Genomic DNA, 16,941 nt, shown 5'->3' with positions numbered 1-16,941 from the left:
AAAAATATAAAGTTATTCTTACATCAACGACCTAACCCGTAACTCGACGTTTCTTCGACCAAAACGTCCAGTCTCGTCTCGCCCAGTATCGTCCCGTGTCCTCTCCCTATACTTTTCATGTTTCCCTTTTATATTCTTTTTCCCACCATTATTAATTTGCTTACCCTGCATTTCCCTTTTATATGGAATTATTATATTGCTTAAGAGTTCAAAAATTGCTTACTACTATTGTAAAGCTTATATTATACTAAAATCGACGTAATTCAATACTTCCTCATCTAATTACTACAATGTTTATATCTAATAAGCTAATAAAGTTATATTAAAAATTCAAATGCCATTTACTATTAAATTAAAAAGTCAAACATTTTATTAAATCAAAAATATGTGTTACCATTTAAAAAAACAAAGTTGACCCCCCTCAAAGGCATAAGGGATGAACTTAAAAAGTATTACATAGTTAAAAATTCAAGAATAATGTGTAACTAAAGATAATAAATAAAAAAAAATGTTTAAATTATTATTATTCTGCAAGTAATTGAGTGGGTTATGATAAAAAAATCACTCTGTATATAAAGTGAGAACAATAAAAACCCGTTTTCTTACTTTCTGTAACTTTATATATCACTGCATAATTAACAATAGTTCATATTTAATTGCATATACAAAACTTCTTAAAATGGATATTTAAATACATAATCTTAGGGTTTTTAGTGTATTTTACCCGAACCCTACTTATAAATGTTAACTTTTAATTTTTCATACGTACATAATTAAGTAACTTATTTATTAGATAATGTTCAAATTAAGAAAATGATTGGTTAAAAACAACATTGGACCAGTATTTTAGAAGTTATAAACATTTTTATATTTAAGTGGCACGATGAATACAAAAGGAGCAGAAAAATGTGTTAAAAATTAGCAGAACCCACGTCTCACCATCAATGATTACTTTTAATTATTAGTAAATTTGAAATATTGATCGGAAGTATTTTTTTGGGATGCAGGATGTTCAACGGGTTTACCCAATATCATGATGGTGTTCGTTGATAAATACTTGCTGGGCTATATTCATCTTCACAACTAACTACAGAATTAATAATGATAATCAATGAATTTTCAATAATTTGAAATGATTATGTATTTCTTGTAACAAAGTTTTAAACTTTTTATTTTTAAACTATTTTATTAATCCATTTAAAACAGCTCTTACAATGACTTAGAGTTAACTCAAAAATATGTTTTTGAGTTTTCAAAAAGTTTTTTAAATGGAAACATAACACGAAAGAAAAATGACCAAAAAAATACAAAAATACATAAATTAAATTTTTTTTTTTATTTGAACAAAAAGAACATGAAAATCAATTAACAACTGTCTAAACTTAAAAAATTGTTTTTTAAATCCTGTCATAAACATTATTTGCAGTTTCATCACTGGATCAATGAAAATAATTTTTTTGTATGTTTAGCATTTTTTAATTAAAAGCTACATTGAATAAAATAATACCTGACTTAATTATTAAACAATTTTTCTTTTTCTGTAATATCAAAAAAATAACTTTTATTATTCAAATCAATCGTCATATCTAAATTTAGATAGTATTATTGACCATTATTAGAATCTGGTAGTTATTAATCTTCATCATCATCATCACCAGCTTCTTCTTCTCCATATTTATAATCTTTATCATCATAAACGTCATAACCATAATCATATTGTTGATATCGTCGTCGCTGGCGTTGTTGTTGTTGATGTTGTTCTCGTTTTCGTTGTTGTTTTCGATATTTTTCTTGTTGTTGTTGTATTCGTTGTTGTTGAAGTTTTTCATCTTCTTCTTCTTCTTCGTCTACTTCTGCATCTTCTGCTACTTCATTAAAATCATCAATTTCATGTTCAGGTTTATAATCTCTATGGCGCCCCTTAATTTCTAATTTTATATGCCTATGTTGAAAAATATTTATTAATGAACATGTGTTAAAATTCATGAATGGACTGTAATCATAAAATGTCATAAACAGTGTGTGATGGTCTACCTTGTGAAAATATATCAAATGTCGTTATAACCTAACTGAATGATTAGCCTACTTTGGTTAAACAAGTAATACTATATGCGTTACGTCGTGTAGCTTAATCTGTGAATATTGTGCAAATACCTCCCAACACTCTTGATATTCACAAAAGTTTTCTTCTGAGATACTTTTATCTAGTCATATGACTCAAATACTATATAGTGCTAGGAATATTCAAAAAGTAGCCGTGTTCGGTAAGTGAGGCAATTGTTGGCGTTATCAACCGAATCAAACGTGGTTTGAACACGCATAGAACCGATAACATTGATGCTAAGAATACCAGAAAATATTTTGGACAAAGTTTTCCCGAGTTGACTGGGTGAAAATCGCCTAAGTTATTATCGCCAGAAGCAAAAACAAGTACAATACGGAGACCAGTGTAGTGTAGTGGAAAATATTCAGGAATATTGAGTTGCCTGACTGCTGACGTATAAGGAGAATCGACATTGAGCGAGTTTATGTTTGAAGTTGGCGGACTGAGTGACGTCACAACGATGACTTCCTGTGAGTTGCAATCCTTACTGTTAGTTTAAGATTAGGATCATTATAAATTGATTTACCGTCGGATTTAGTGAATGTAGGATTTTTTGTGAAAAAGGCTCGTTGGAGATTTAGGATTTTGATTGCTCTTATTAGAATTATTTGAATTATCCGTAAATATTTGTGAGTTAGAAAGTTTGCAAAATATTTTACGACGCAGTGGTGCTGATCACCTCCAACCGGATTAGGTCTGGATTGCATCCAGAACCCCAGTGGGCACCGTAAATGTATCGAAAAGGCGAAACTTTGGTTTCAAATTGGGTAAAAATATTGAATAAACATTTAAACAGAATAGTACTCTAATAAATATAGATTAAAAAACTAAAAAAACACGCTTTTAAAGCACATCGAACTAAAAAGTTAAAAATAATTTTTAAAATAAGTTAAAAACAATGATGAACGAAAAATACTAGTATTATTGTGAAAAATAGCGTGGGTGCTTTATGCCATATTTTTTGTATATTGAGCACCTGACGCTTTTTTTCACAATAATACTAGTATTTTTCGTTCATCATTGTTTTAAGTTAATTTTAAAAATTATTTTTAACTTTTTAGTTCGATGTGCTTTAAAAGCGTGTTTTTTTTTTNGTTCGATGTACTTTAAAAGCGTGTTTTTTTAGTTTTTTAAACTATATTTATTTTTTACTTTTTAGTTTCATGTTATGATAGTAGTTACTATCAATATCATGGTTGTTACGGGTAACGGGAAATCAGGGTTCGATTCTGGGGAGGGAGTCTAAGAAACGGCTACCACATCCAAGGAAAGCAGCAGAAACGTAAATTACCCACTCCCGGAACATGGAGGTAGTGACGAAAAATGACGATACTGGATTCATCCTTTGTAATCGGAATGAATGAGTTCTATATCTCTAAATAAGAATAAAGTGTGTTAATATATATTTTTAATAGTAATTAGAATATATATATTCATGTAAAGCGACTTAAGTACGTAAACGTATCATGCATTAGGTATAGCCGTATTTTGTGGGCAGGCGGGTCGGACTAACGTTAAACCTGAGTTATAAACGGCGGTAGGAATATATACATAAGCTGTATGCACGCGGATGATAATGGTCAGTCAAAATAAAAATTTGTTATTATATATATAATATTGATGACACGCACGTGTGTACGGGTACAATAACCAAAAATAAATTTATACAGGAATAGTATTGCCAGCGTGTAATGAGCATGGCGTGGGGTGGGGTGAATGCGTTATGACAGTCTAGTCTAGACGACGGAATATGCGATAACGCGTGGCGTTTGGAGAGTTACAAACATACATACATACATACATACAGGTGAAACTAATATAAGCGTGTTAAAAATAGGCGTGTGATTTCTAATGTACACGAAATAAACACCGATAAATCGTAGCTGTAATATTTAATATTCTTGAGTTAAATATTTTTTAAGTTTAAATTCATGTTTTAAAAGTATTATTAGCTTTAAATTATATTAATGATCGGTACATATTATATGTTTAGAAATATTAAAGGAATAAAATAAAATTTTCCTTTAACCACTAATTGATCGAGATATGAAAACAATATGTTAATATTGGGTACTCGCTTCAACACATATTATGTTAATAGTTCATTTCTTTTTTAAATGTAATAAAAATTTTGTCATAATTTTTTTTTAGAAAATATCATATTTATATTAAATAAACATTACATTTTTTTATTGTAAATAGGATATTTCATGTGATAAATAAAAGAAAGCTTTTTTCAAATTTAAATATTCAACCATCTTGAAGCACGTGTTAGGATTGACCAATCGTAAAATCATTTTACATACTTTATTTTTATATAAATTAGAATAAATGTGATCTAAAAAATGTTTAAAAAAATATGTTACCTACACTACTAATAACCACTCTAGCGGACTTAAAAAATTATGATTTTGGGGTTATTAAACATTTGTTCATGAAATTGATTATTATTTATATTAGTAACATTTTGTTACAATGAATCTTTCCATATTTTATCAGAGTTTGAAAAGTTAATTCCAAACTTAAATTTGCATCATTTAACGTAATGCAATATAATATACAGAAAAAAATTAAGGCATTAAGGTAGTTTATACCCGTATTTTAATTTAAACCTTTGTAACGATTTAAAAATGTTAAATTTTTCTATTTTTATGTTTTCTCTAAAAATTGACATAATTAACTTATGTTAGTTTTCAGGTACAGTTTTTATTTTTAGTATAAAAACTTACCTGTAAGTATTACTAACGATCACTTTGTCAAAGCCCAAATCATAATACCCATCTTTAACTGCTATCTTATAAAACCAATTTAAAAGTCTTGTATGTTTTTTAATAGTGCCAGCAACTATTACATTATTCAGGTCTACACCATGCTCAACCACTAAAGTAGCATTAACTGAATTTTTAGTATAATATATTGTGGAATCATTTATTTGGTCAAGTTCGGCTAATGTTTTTTTATCTAATGTATTATGCATTAATCTTACAACAATCTTTAATACTCTCTTAGCAATAGTTTTACTTTGAATATTAGGATAATATTTTAATGTCAGACCATACAATATTTCTATTTGATTAACAATACTTTTTAACTTTAATTTATAACGCTTATATAGATAATCATTGACATTATTTAAGAAAATAACGACATATACAAATTTTATAAACATTTTAGTTGATTTTCTTATTGTTTCCTTCAACTTGTCAGTACACTTTATGAAATATTCTGAGTGGAAATTCTTATAACTGTAACATAACTGAACAAAACTGTTCAATAAATGTCTAAATACTTTCAAATGTTCAGTGTATCTAAAAGTGATTAATTCGCTTATCCTTGGTATTTTTTCATCAAAATTATCTTCATTAATTATCGACAAAATATCTGTCATATTATAATATTGATATTTGTTTTTACCGATCTTGAACCCATATAACGTATCCAAATCCCATCCTTGCTGTAGACGAATAAAATTGAAATTACGGATAACCTTTTCAATATATGAACTTGATCTTGAACTACAAAAAACCATCAAACTTTGATTTAAAATCCAAAAATTACAAAAATTTAAAATGAAGAATCGAAATAACATTTTTTTGAAATAAATAAGTAATTATTTGAAATCTAATAAATCTGTAAAATAAATTTATTATTAATAGTATAACGATACTAAAGTAATAATAATCGATATTGTTAATCTTCCATTTTATACAATTTTAATATATACAAATGAGTATTGAAATAAACACTTGATTTTTATTTTAGTATTGCAATAATTATTTATATACGTAAATTTATACAATTTCGTCATTCTAGAAATTTCAAGGACAAAATTTTAGATTTTAAAATACGACTCAACTATTAAGACTGATTAAAAATATAAAATATAAGTAAAAATTATAACTTAAATAATTCGATTCTGCATAAAGTACTTTTTACATATTGTATGGTCTGACATTTAAAAATCTTCTTGATATTAATGATAAAACTATTGCTAATAAAGTAGAATCAAGTGAGTCTTAAGAAAGATAGATGAACAAGCATTATACTTATCTGTTAGATGAAACGGCTGATGATAATTTTGAATATTGAAAGGATCAATTGAAGTCGAATGCATGTAACTGACCAATGTGTACAATATGCTGTGGACGGTATTGTGATGTATCTCAGAAATTATATAGACCCAACGGCGATAAACTGAGCGCACAGAATACGACAATCGCAAAGATGATATTTTCTTTTTACAGTAAAAACGAATACAAAACTACTGTCTCCCAAACGCCATAGAGCTTATAGTAGAAGAAGCGTTAAGATGGCGGCGACAATGCTGACATAGAGAGAAAACCGACAACTCGATGTAACACAACGATAACATGAATATTCAACAAAACATTTTATTGACAGCATTTCGACCGATTTGTATCCAACAGATTCCTTATATATTATTGCTAATAAAGTAGAATCAAGTGTTAAACAATTTATTTCTTATACATTAGACAAAAAAACATTAGTCAAACTTGACAAAATAAATCATTCCGCGATATATCATTATTTAAATTCAATTAAATCAGCTTTAGTGGTCCAGCATAGTATAGACCTGACACAAGAAATGATAACTGACACTGTTAAAGAACATATAAGTTCCATGTATAGGACACTCTGTATATAACATCAATGCGTCGTTGTTACTGGTTGATTTCTTAATATGACAAACACATTAGATAGTAAAGTAAAGGAAACTAGGATAAAAATGAATAAAATTGAAGGTGAAGTAAAATAAAAAACTATAATAGTAATATTAATTAGACATTGATGAAGTTGAGCTTCCAAAAATGTTTGACATATAAAAATTATTTCCAGAAGAAAGAAAAAAATGTGGTTTCCATAGTATACATCTAGTCCGTTGAATTTACTATTTATAGAAAAATAATGCTTTTAGTTTTAGCTTTATTATATTTGCCTAAACTTTTTTTTGGGTATTAATTTATATTTTTTAACGATCATTAGGTCCACCATACGAGTATCAATAATAGAATATATTTACAATGTCTATGTTAAAAAAAATATTTTTTATAATATAAGCTTTTATTTTTATATTGTATTGCAAATTCTTTTTTCATTCAAAGAATATGAATATTAATTAGTTGTCGAATGAAATACTTATGTTTTGTAGTTATATTCAATTACAATGAAATACATGTAATTTGTAAATTGTAAAAGAACTAAAATGCATAAAATTATACGAGAAGTTAAAATTTGTCAAACTAAATGACATCTGAATTTGTCTTTAAATATCATTTGATATATTTTTTTTATAAATCTGACTCTTTACTTGCCTACGAGGGGGATTTAAAATAGCAGAACTAGCAGATCATGTAGCTTTTGGAATAATCCACCAATTTTTTAAAATTAAACTCTATCTAAAGATTTGCATCGAAACGTTTTTTTTAGCTTCGATGCGAAGCTGTGAAGGTATTTTACTANCCTTTCATCTGGCACGCTTTTTTTGTAAATCGGATCATACCCCTTTAACAAGGGGGGTCAAAACTTTAAACATGCGTATTGTTACTACGATATTTTCAATTTAATTTTTGAAAGTATTCCGGAAATACTGACACTTTTATATATATCTTAAATTAAAGCTTATGTAATATACTTTAATGTGAAAAAAAAAAATTTGACCTCTGGATTTGTCTTCATGGTAAAAATGACTACCGTATTCAAAAATATGCTATTTTTGTGTTAAAATTCTGGATTTTGTATTTTATTTTATTTTAAAATACCTGACAAGGGGAGTACCGATTTTCATAAATATTATATAAATAAAAAATTAATATAGCATAGAAAGTTAAACTTATTTAAATTTGTTTACTTCTTTTAAGTCGAGAAAAATAACTTTGTAATTTAAATTAGTTTAAATTGCCAATTTTTTCATGCAACGGCAGCAACGTATACGGTTGCCGAGTTGGTAAAACTTGTGTTTTACACGCTAGGGGTAAGAGGTTCCAACCCGCGTATGGCAATGAATTTTTTACATTTTTTCTTAATTCTTTTTAAGTTATTATAAATTTTTAACTCGTTTGATTTTTATCTCATTTAGATTCAATAACTTCAATAAAGATCAAGGATCCCATTATTATATATAATATTCATAATTTTTTGGTAACATGTTGATATATAAATCATTTCTAAAAAAAATGATTGTTAGTTTCTCCTGAATTAACCTGCNGTAACATGTTGATATATAAATCATTTCTAAAAAAAATGATTGTTAGTTTCTCCTGAATTAACAATGGATTTTGACAATTTTAATCAAATTTCATAGTACTCTATTGAGTAGATCATTTTAACCACCTTTTTAGCTTCGATGCGAAGAGAAGGTATTAAATTTACTATGATGTGTTTTTTTTTTTTTTACTGGTTATTTTAGTTAAAGTAAATCATTAAAATTAATTCAGTTCATATTTCAATTGTAGAATATTTTTAAACGCCAAAAGTTACTAGGAAATGATAACTATTATTTGTATTTAAGTTACGTTATAAAAGCAAAAAAATATTGAGCTACTCTGATTAATTTACTACAAATAGCAATAAAAAATTTTCTGACTGCATATGAATCTTAACGATACAATTTTTTTAATTGTCATAAAATTTTCTATTTAATGATGTTAATGTCAAATTTACCAATTGAGCTAAAAGTTATGGTAAAATAAATTATTTTTTTTTTACTATAAATTTTCACACAATTCAACTATAAAAGATTAAAAAAATAGGTTAAATATGTCATTTTCCTTATTTTTAACATATTAATAATCAAAATCAGTATTAATTTAAAACAATTTTTTATTTCTTAATTATTTCTTAATAATAAGTAATAATATTAAAATTTAGATAGAAAAAGTCTAATTGCACTTATAAAACATCGCAAAAAGTTGATTTAGAAAAGTAAATTTTTGCTTTTGATGAAAGTTCCTTGTAGTCCAGTGCATTTATTTATAGAAACAAACAATTTTAATTGAAAAATGTTGTATCAAGCCCTTTAAATTTTTATACACGTAAAAGTAAAGCAAAATATAACTTTTTCATTATTTTTATAATTTCTCCATATAAATTACAATATTAAATTACTGAATATCAATTGTCTACCNATAAATTATAATATTAAATTACTGAATATCAATTGTATACTAAATTTAATAATTATAATTAGTATTTATTCATATATTATGTTTTAAAATCAAAGACTTACTAATCAGGATATAATCAAAGAAATAAGAGTTAATGTTGCTTTTGGAATAATCCACCAACTTCTCTAAATGAAACACTATCTACAGATTTGCATCGAAGCGTTTCTTATGACAGTGTAAAATCACTGTCAGATATCATCTATACTTGTCCCATCTATGCCTCATCCACACTGTCCCTCGACCCAATTGTGCTACCGTTTTTTACAATGTGCCACGTATAATAACCTGCTGAATTTATATTTAAATATTCTATAATATAAACACAATTATTATAATTAGATTATTAATAATTTTTGTGTATAACGGGGGTGTTTAAGAGAGATATGGGCCCCCCTTGAACCAGCGCTAACAATATTTTTTTAGGCAACTTCTAATAAATAAGGACCTAATGTCCTTTTTTTTTCATCATTACTTTAATTTTTAGCAAAAAAATTTCTATAACATGTTTAACAAAGTAAAAAATATTAAATAACCTCCTAAAATAATTTTTGAGTAGTTCTAAAGGGAATACCTCATTAACAAACGTCAACCTTATACCCAATACATTTTACTATATTCTCTTTTTAAATTTTCTGATTTTAATATCAACATTTTTATATATAGTTTTGTTACACTGATTTTGATATAATATTTTTACTGAAAAACACTTATCGTGTCCGGCGTACCCCTACCGGAATCAGTGGCCTACTAATGATGACGGCCCGAAGAGGCTTACGCGCCAAAGGCGCTTAAGGCACGAAAGGCACCGGGTCTGGGACGGAGCCCTAGCTAGGCGGAGCCTAGTGTAATATATAATTTACTAAAAAGATCTAAAAGTTGTTAAAATGTTCCTATGCAAAGACACATATTTTATCTATATTTAATTTGAGCATTTTATTTGAATTATGTGTATTTTTAAGGCTTTATTAAAATTTAAGCATTTTAGTGGCTTCTTAAATTTTTTATTAAGTCTTAAATTTAAAGACTTCATTAAATTATGCAATTAAAAAAAATTGTATCTGTTTTGACTTTTTTGTCTAATACGGTACTTAAAATTAGCATAGATTGTTAAATATTTTTAGATATGGAAGAATATTTATATATTCTTTATCATATGAGCGAAATATTCAAGTATTCATTGTAAATAGAATAAAAACATTTTTAATCTTCATTTAGAAATATCTCTCAAAATCTTGAGTTTAAAAAAAAAAAACTCAAAAAACTCGAGATAAAATGTTTAACAAGTGAGTGTTATATTTTTAGTGATAATGTTATAATCATATAATAACATGATAAGTATGGAAAAATGTTTTAAGAAGAATGCTATGAACATAAAACAATTTTTTGTGTTAAATTTAGTTTATTATTTAGTCAATTTCCCTTCAATTAACTGTTTAATGTTTTCATTATTTATGAATAATATTTTTAAAAATAAACTAAAAAAATAAAAATAACTATTTATCAACACATGTTTCAAACCAGTCCCCTACAATTCATTAGCTACGCCCACGGTAGGGTTTCTATCACAATTAACCAATCACAAATAATTATCCAACATCTTAGGAATTTCAATAGAGATCGCTGGCTTACTTCATCCGGCGTATAAAAAGCCATTTTTTTCTCGTAAAATTATTATTAGTAAAAATATAGTATAATATAAAAAGGAATTTAAAGAAAAGAAAAAGGTGACAAATTATAATATACGCAGGTCCCATTGTAGAGAATCCCCTTTTTTAAGTCTTATATACACAGAGATACTAATTAATCGAAATAAACGCAAGACAGTATAAACGACCGTTAACACCGAAGGAAGAAATCACCATAAAACCAACTCAGTCAATTACTAAAGGAAATAAAGGTAAGTACGAATATTTATTTGCATGTCTTACTTCTAAAAAATCACGTAATAAACAAAAATAGGAATAAATGAGGTAGGGATATTTTATTATTTAATAAATAAATAAAGTTCGACCCCGAGATACCATTCTTACCATCTTTACCTCCCTCAGTCTCTTTCATTCTTTCTTTTTTTTTTGTTTATTACAGTAAAACTTCATTAAGCGAGAGACCAGACTGATTCTTACACGATGCGTCAAAGATGCATCTTTGATGCATCAAAGATGCGTAACTTAGTAGTAGGACTATTGGGATTACGCACAGCGTGATGTGGAACGTAATAATTTTTACTAGATGAAATAAAATTAACTAGTTCCATATGACCCAATAACTCGTATTCCTTTAAAAATTGCGCATAATCGGTTTTCAAAATAGAACCGTTTTGTAATCGTTTTTCTAACGATAGAAAACGCCGCAATGCTATTTCATAAGACGGGCCTAACTTCAATACACTATTTTAAACGGTAACTTAACTATAAAACGACCGTTGTCACCGCGACGTACAGTGCGATCAAAGAATACCTTGCATTGCTTTTCTTCTAACGTGTGTGTAATTCTATTATCGAATTCTTCTACTCGCCAGAATCGCGTAAGTAAATCGTCTAGAGGCTCGACTTCACAATTTGTACAATTTACTACAAATGAATGCGATTGCTGTAACACTGGTCCAGATATTACACAACCGAACCGCGTTTTTTTGGAATTTAGGTTCCGAACTGTTTGGTTTTATTTTTTCCGCACATAATATGTCGTAAAAATGCTGAGCGCCTATTAGCATATGTAATTTTTTCGGGAACATAAACGATGGATCAGCAAGTGTCAGATCATCAGATGGTTGAACACAGCTATTCTTAATAAATGAAGACGGAATATTTTTTGATATATGTTATACAATTAAACAAGAGGTAGTCAATTGAAATGCTTCGCAACGTGAACTGACCGTAGCCGTGGTGCTATGCCTAATATACTGTTCAGTGCCTCCAATTCCATTAATCTGATGATGTACATTGCACCTTTTTAATTTTAGTAGTTGCACCATTTTTTCAGTTATGAAATTACTTTCTGATCCTGAGTCTAATAATATTCTACATGAAATCGATTCATTGCGCTCACCGCGTAGTAATACTATAGCCGTAGACAATAATATGGTGTTATCTTTAGCAACTATCGTCTGAGTTGTCATGACCGTATNACAATAATACTGTGTTATCTTTAGCTACTACCGTCTGAGTTGTCATGACCGTAGATTCATTACTTATCGCTAGTGCGTTTGACGGTATCGGCACGTCATTATTTTGATTGTTATTACTATTACCTATATTACCTGTACTGTTTATAATCTTCTCATAATCACTGTTACGCGGTGGCAAGTGCAACAATACTGTTCTGGCCGAGATTAATGTATTTTTTTTTTTGTTGTTTGTTATCTTTGTGATTGCGCTGCTTGGCCCTATCGCCGTTAGCAGTAGTTAGTTCACTGCAATCCGTCGTTATGGTCAGTGCGATACGTAGTGTTTTATGTTTTATAGTATAGCGTTGTTATCTTAAAATATAATTATAATTAATAAACAAATACTATTATTAATAAAAAAAACGTATATTATACAGTCCATTCAAACCAAGAACATGGTCCTTCGGGCCGGATCGTACTCAGTAAAATATAATCGTTTACGTATAGTGTATAGTGTTAAATTATTTAAGTGCTAAATTTAACTGGAGTTAAAAAAAATTTCCCGTCCGAAGAGAGGCGTATAACAAACGCAATGGCTGATAACATTGTTTCGCTAAAGGCAGCGCGTGGAGCACTTAAAGGTCAGCTCACAAGAACGTTAAATTCACACAATACTCCTTCAGCTCTCTCTACTCTCACCGACAGCTGATTAGCGTCTAAACTCTCCGGTGTTGTTTTGAGTATATTTAACGTTCTTGTGAGCTGACCTTTAAGTGCTCCACGCGCTGCCTTTAGCGAAACAATGTTATCAGCCATTGCGTTTGTTATACGCCTCTCTTCGGACGGGAAATTTTTTTTAACTCCAGTTAAATTTAGCACTTAAATAATTTAACACTATACACTATACGTAAACGATTATATTTTACTGAGTACGATCCGGGCCGATTGGACCATGNTTAATAATATTTCTGCACTCAGCTATCGTCTCATAATACAGATCTTCGAAATCAGAACGATATTTTTCGTTATCCTCTTCTGGGAGTGCAATTTCTATCTCTAATTGAATCTTGTTAAATTCACACAATACTCCTTCAGCTCTCTCTACTCTCACCGACAGCTGATTAGCGTCTAAACTCTCCGGTGTTGTTTTGAGTATATTTAACGTTCTTGTGAGCTGACCTTTAAGTCTTTTTCTGACCTTTACCACAATTTTCGGGCGAGTACTCAGAATGGGCAGCGTTCCATGACATGTACATAGCGCTTATACATTCAAATTCAGCTCTTTCAAAAGTACAAAAATTCTTTTATTTAAAATCGTCATTAAACGGTATAGCAGCTAATGTGGTGAAATCAGTCGAATTAACTGAGGTCAATTACGACTATGCGTGGTCAGCCTTAATAAATAGATATAACAATAAAAAAATGCTCGTTCAAGCCCATACGAAGGCGCTGTATGACATTCAACCAATAACGAAAGAATCTTCGTCTAAATTAAGATGTTTAATAGATAAAATTATTAATAACATGAATGCTTTAGAGACCCTCGGGCAAGACCCTAAAGCTTGGGGTTCTTTACTCGTGCATTTGATAACGTCTAAGTTAGATCAAAAAACTTTAAAGGAGTGGGAAACTGAGGCGCCGAAAACAGTGGTACCCTCCGTATCAACATTAATGGATTTCTTGGAAACTAGATTTAAAATACTTGAGGCTGTAGAAAGTTCGTGCAGTTCAAATGACAAGTCTGAGAAAAGATCCTACGAAAATTATGGAAAAGGAAAGGCGCAAGAAAAAAAATGGCAAAATAAAACAGTTATGCACGTAGCGACAACGAAATTTAAATGTTACGTGTGTAATGAAGGTCATCCGATATACAGATGTACTAAATTTTTGTCGTTATCGGCGAACGAACGAAAAGAGCAAACAATCAAATTAAATTTATGTGAAAACTGTTTAACACGGCATACGAGTCCGTGTAAAGCGAAAGGTTGCCGTATATGCAATGATAAACACAATACATTACTACACCAAGATAAGGAAACAGTTCATAATTCTGCTACTGCATTGCACTCGTCAGGTCGTTACGAAAATCAAGTATTATTATCTACAGCTATTGTAAAGATAAAAGATAGAGCAAACAAAACATGGTACGTGCGAGCGTTATTAGACTCAGGGTCGCAAAGTAATTTTATTACAACTGATTTAGCGAACGGTTTGGGTCTATCTAAGCGCAAAGTCAAGGTAACCATAGAGGGTGTAAATAAATCAATCACACAGTCTCAATATTCAATAGTAGCCACTATAGAGGCTAACTGCACCAGTTACAATAAAACAATTGAGTTATTAACTTTGCCAAAAATAACCACTTTACTTCCAAGTGAAAACATTAATGTGATCCAGGAAGAATTGCCAGACAATATTAAACTTGCTGATCCATCATATGCTGTGCCTGGCAAAATAGATATTTTAATTGGAGCTGCATGTTTCTATGAAATATTGTTACCCGGTAAATACACCACTAATAATAGCAGTATTATTTATCAAGAAACTGAACTTGGGTGGATAGTAGCGGGATCATTATGCAAATTATCTACACCAATTACAAATTCATTTTTTGCTCAGTCGTTATCAATCGAGGATAAAATAGACAAGCAATTAACCAAATTTTGGGAAATCGAAGAAATAGGTGATAAAAGATCGTTAAGCGAAGAAGAAAAATTATGTGTTGATCATTTTAATCGGACAGTAAGAAGAAATGAAGCGGACGGTCGTTTCATAATTGAATTGCCTTTCCGAGAAAAAAAACATTCAGCTAGGTTGCTCCCGAGGAACGGCTTTTCGTCGTTTTTTGTCGACTGAAAAACGTCTAACTAACAATGCAGACTTAAAAAAGAGGTACGTGGAATTTATGAATGAATATGAGCAGTTAAATCATATGTCCATAATTAGTTCTGATCAGGATAAAATTGAAGAAAAGAATTCCTATTTTATGCCTCACCATGCTATATTGCGAGACGATAAATGCACAACAAAAACACGTATCGTGTTTGATGCATCCTGCATAACCACTAATGGTAAAAGCTTAAATGATATTTTGTTAAAAGGACCGGTGATACAGGACGATTTGATGTGCATTTTGGCGCGGTTTCGAACTTATAAGTACGCGTTTTCGTCGGACATTACAAAAATGTATCGACAAATAATCGTAGCCGAACAGGATCGTAAATGGCAAAAAATACTATGGCGATCTAAACCATCTGAAAAAATAGAGGAGTATCATCTCAACACATTAACGTATGGTACATCACATGCGTCTTACGTTGCAACAGCTTGTTTAGAAAAATTGGCCAACGAAAATGAAAATAAATACCCATTAGCAAGCCTAGCAATTAAAGAAGACTTTTACATGGACGACTACCTTGGTGGCGGTAATTCAATAGCTGAAGCTCTTATGTTGCGAAATGATATAATAAAAATAATGAATAGCGCTGGTTTTCAACTAAGAAAATGGATGTCAAATGAGCCGCTATTGCTATCAAATATTCCTAACGCCGATAATGACCCACTTATAGTTCTAAATCTAGACGGCAGTACTACAAAAACATTGGGCCTATGCTGGAACCCGGTAAATGATGTTTATCTATATAAAGTAAACATTGAACGCAACGATAATGAAGAGGCTAGTACAAAAAGAAACGTGTTGTCAACTATAGCCACTATCTTTGATCCACTCGGTTTAATAGGACCAGTTATTATTGCTGCTAAAATAATAATGCAAGAATTATGGAAACTCAATGTTAAGTGGGACGAAGTGTTGCCATCAGCGATAAAGGCGGAGTGGGAATTGTACAGAGCCAGTTTATCAAGTATTGAACACATGACAATACCTAGACTTGTAGTTGATTGTGATAATGTCGAGGCGATTCAAATTCATGGTTTTTCAGACGCTTCAGTTCGTGCTTACGGTGCGTGTTTGTATTTACGTGTTTATGACCGCTCCGGTTCGTGTGCGACGCGTTTAGTGACGGCTAAATCGCGCGTGGCTCCGCTAAAAGTTTTGTCTTTAGCACGTTTAGAATTATGCGCCGCCGTTTTATTAGTTCGTCTATTCAAAAAAATTGTTCCTCGTTTACGATTAAGTATAAATAAAAAATATTTTTGGACGGACTCGACCATAGTTTTATCATGGATAAATGCACCGTCTTCCAGATGGAAAACTTTCGTTGCTAACCGCGTAGGGGAAATACACGAAGCTACTTCTAAATCTGAATGGTATCACGTGAAATCAGAAGACAATCCAGCAGATATAATATCTCGTGGTTGCAATCCAGAGGATTTGAGAAAAAATCAATTGTGGTGGAACGGCCCACCCTGGATAAACTTAGAAGAAAATCAATGGCCGCTCGCTGAAGTTCCTAAACAGGACGAAGTTATTGAAGAAAGAAAGACATTTTTTACAAAAATCAATGACACCGAATTTTTTCTTTTTAAAAAATTTTCGTGTTTTTTAAAGTTATTGCGTGTTACCGCTTTTATATTGCGGTGGAAAA

The 16,941-nt window shown here is 30.0% G+C and overlaps 2 protein-coding genes across 2 annotated transcripts in view; one reads left to right on the top strand and one right to left on the bottom strand.

Moving 5' to 3' along the window:
* Positions 1-1,610: 1,610 nt before the first annotated feature.
* On the bottom strand, positions 1,611-5,775 carry LOC126903063 (UPF0746 protein DDB_G0281095-like). The gene is made up of 2 exons (XM_050681008.1): positions 4,834-5,775; positions 1,611-1,942 (listed from the first exon to the last, which is right to left on the bottom strand). Exons 1-2 carry the CDS (start codon positions 5,691-5,693, stop codon positions 1,633-1,635), a joined length of 1,170 nt encoding a protein of 389 aa, XP_050536965.1. The 5' UTR covers positions 5,694-5,775; the 3' UTR covers positions 1,611-1,632.
* A 7,867-nt stretch (positions 5,776-13,642) lies between these two features.
* Positions 13,643-16,941, top strand: part of LOC126902010 (uncharacterized) — a 7,049-nt gene continuing 3,750 nt past the window's right edge. Inside the window, exons 1-2 of the mRNA XM_050679032.1 lie at positions 13,643-15,136; positions 15,204-16,820. Coding sequence (XP_050534989.1) covers positions 13,643-15,136; positions 15,204-16,820 — 3,111 coding nt within the window. The remainder of the gene's footprint in view (positions 15,137-15,203; positions 16,821-16,941) is intronic.

Source organism: Daktulosphaira vitifoliae, unplaced genomic scaffold (genome assembly GCF_025091365.1).
Source record: "Daktulosphaira vitifoliae isolate Bord-2020 unplaced genomic scaffold, ASM2509136v1 Scaffold_3, whole genome shotgun sequence".
NCBI lineage: Eukaryota > Metazoa > Arthropoda > Insecta > Hemiptera > Phylloxeridae > Daktulosphaira > Daktulosphaira vitifoliae.
Note: the sequence above shows the minus strand (reverse complement) of the source record. Positions and strands in the feature narration are given on the sequence as shown.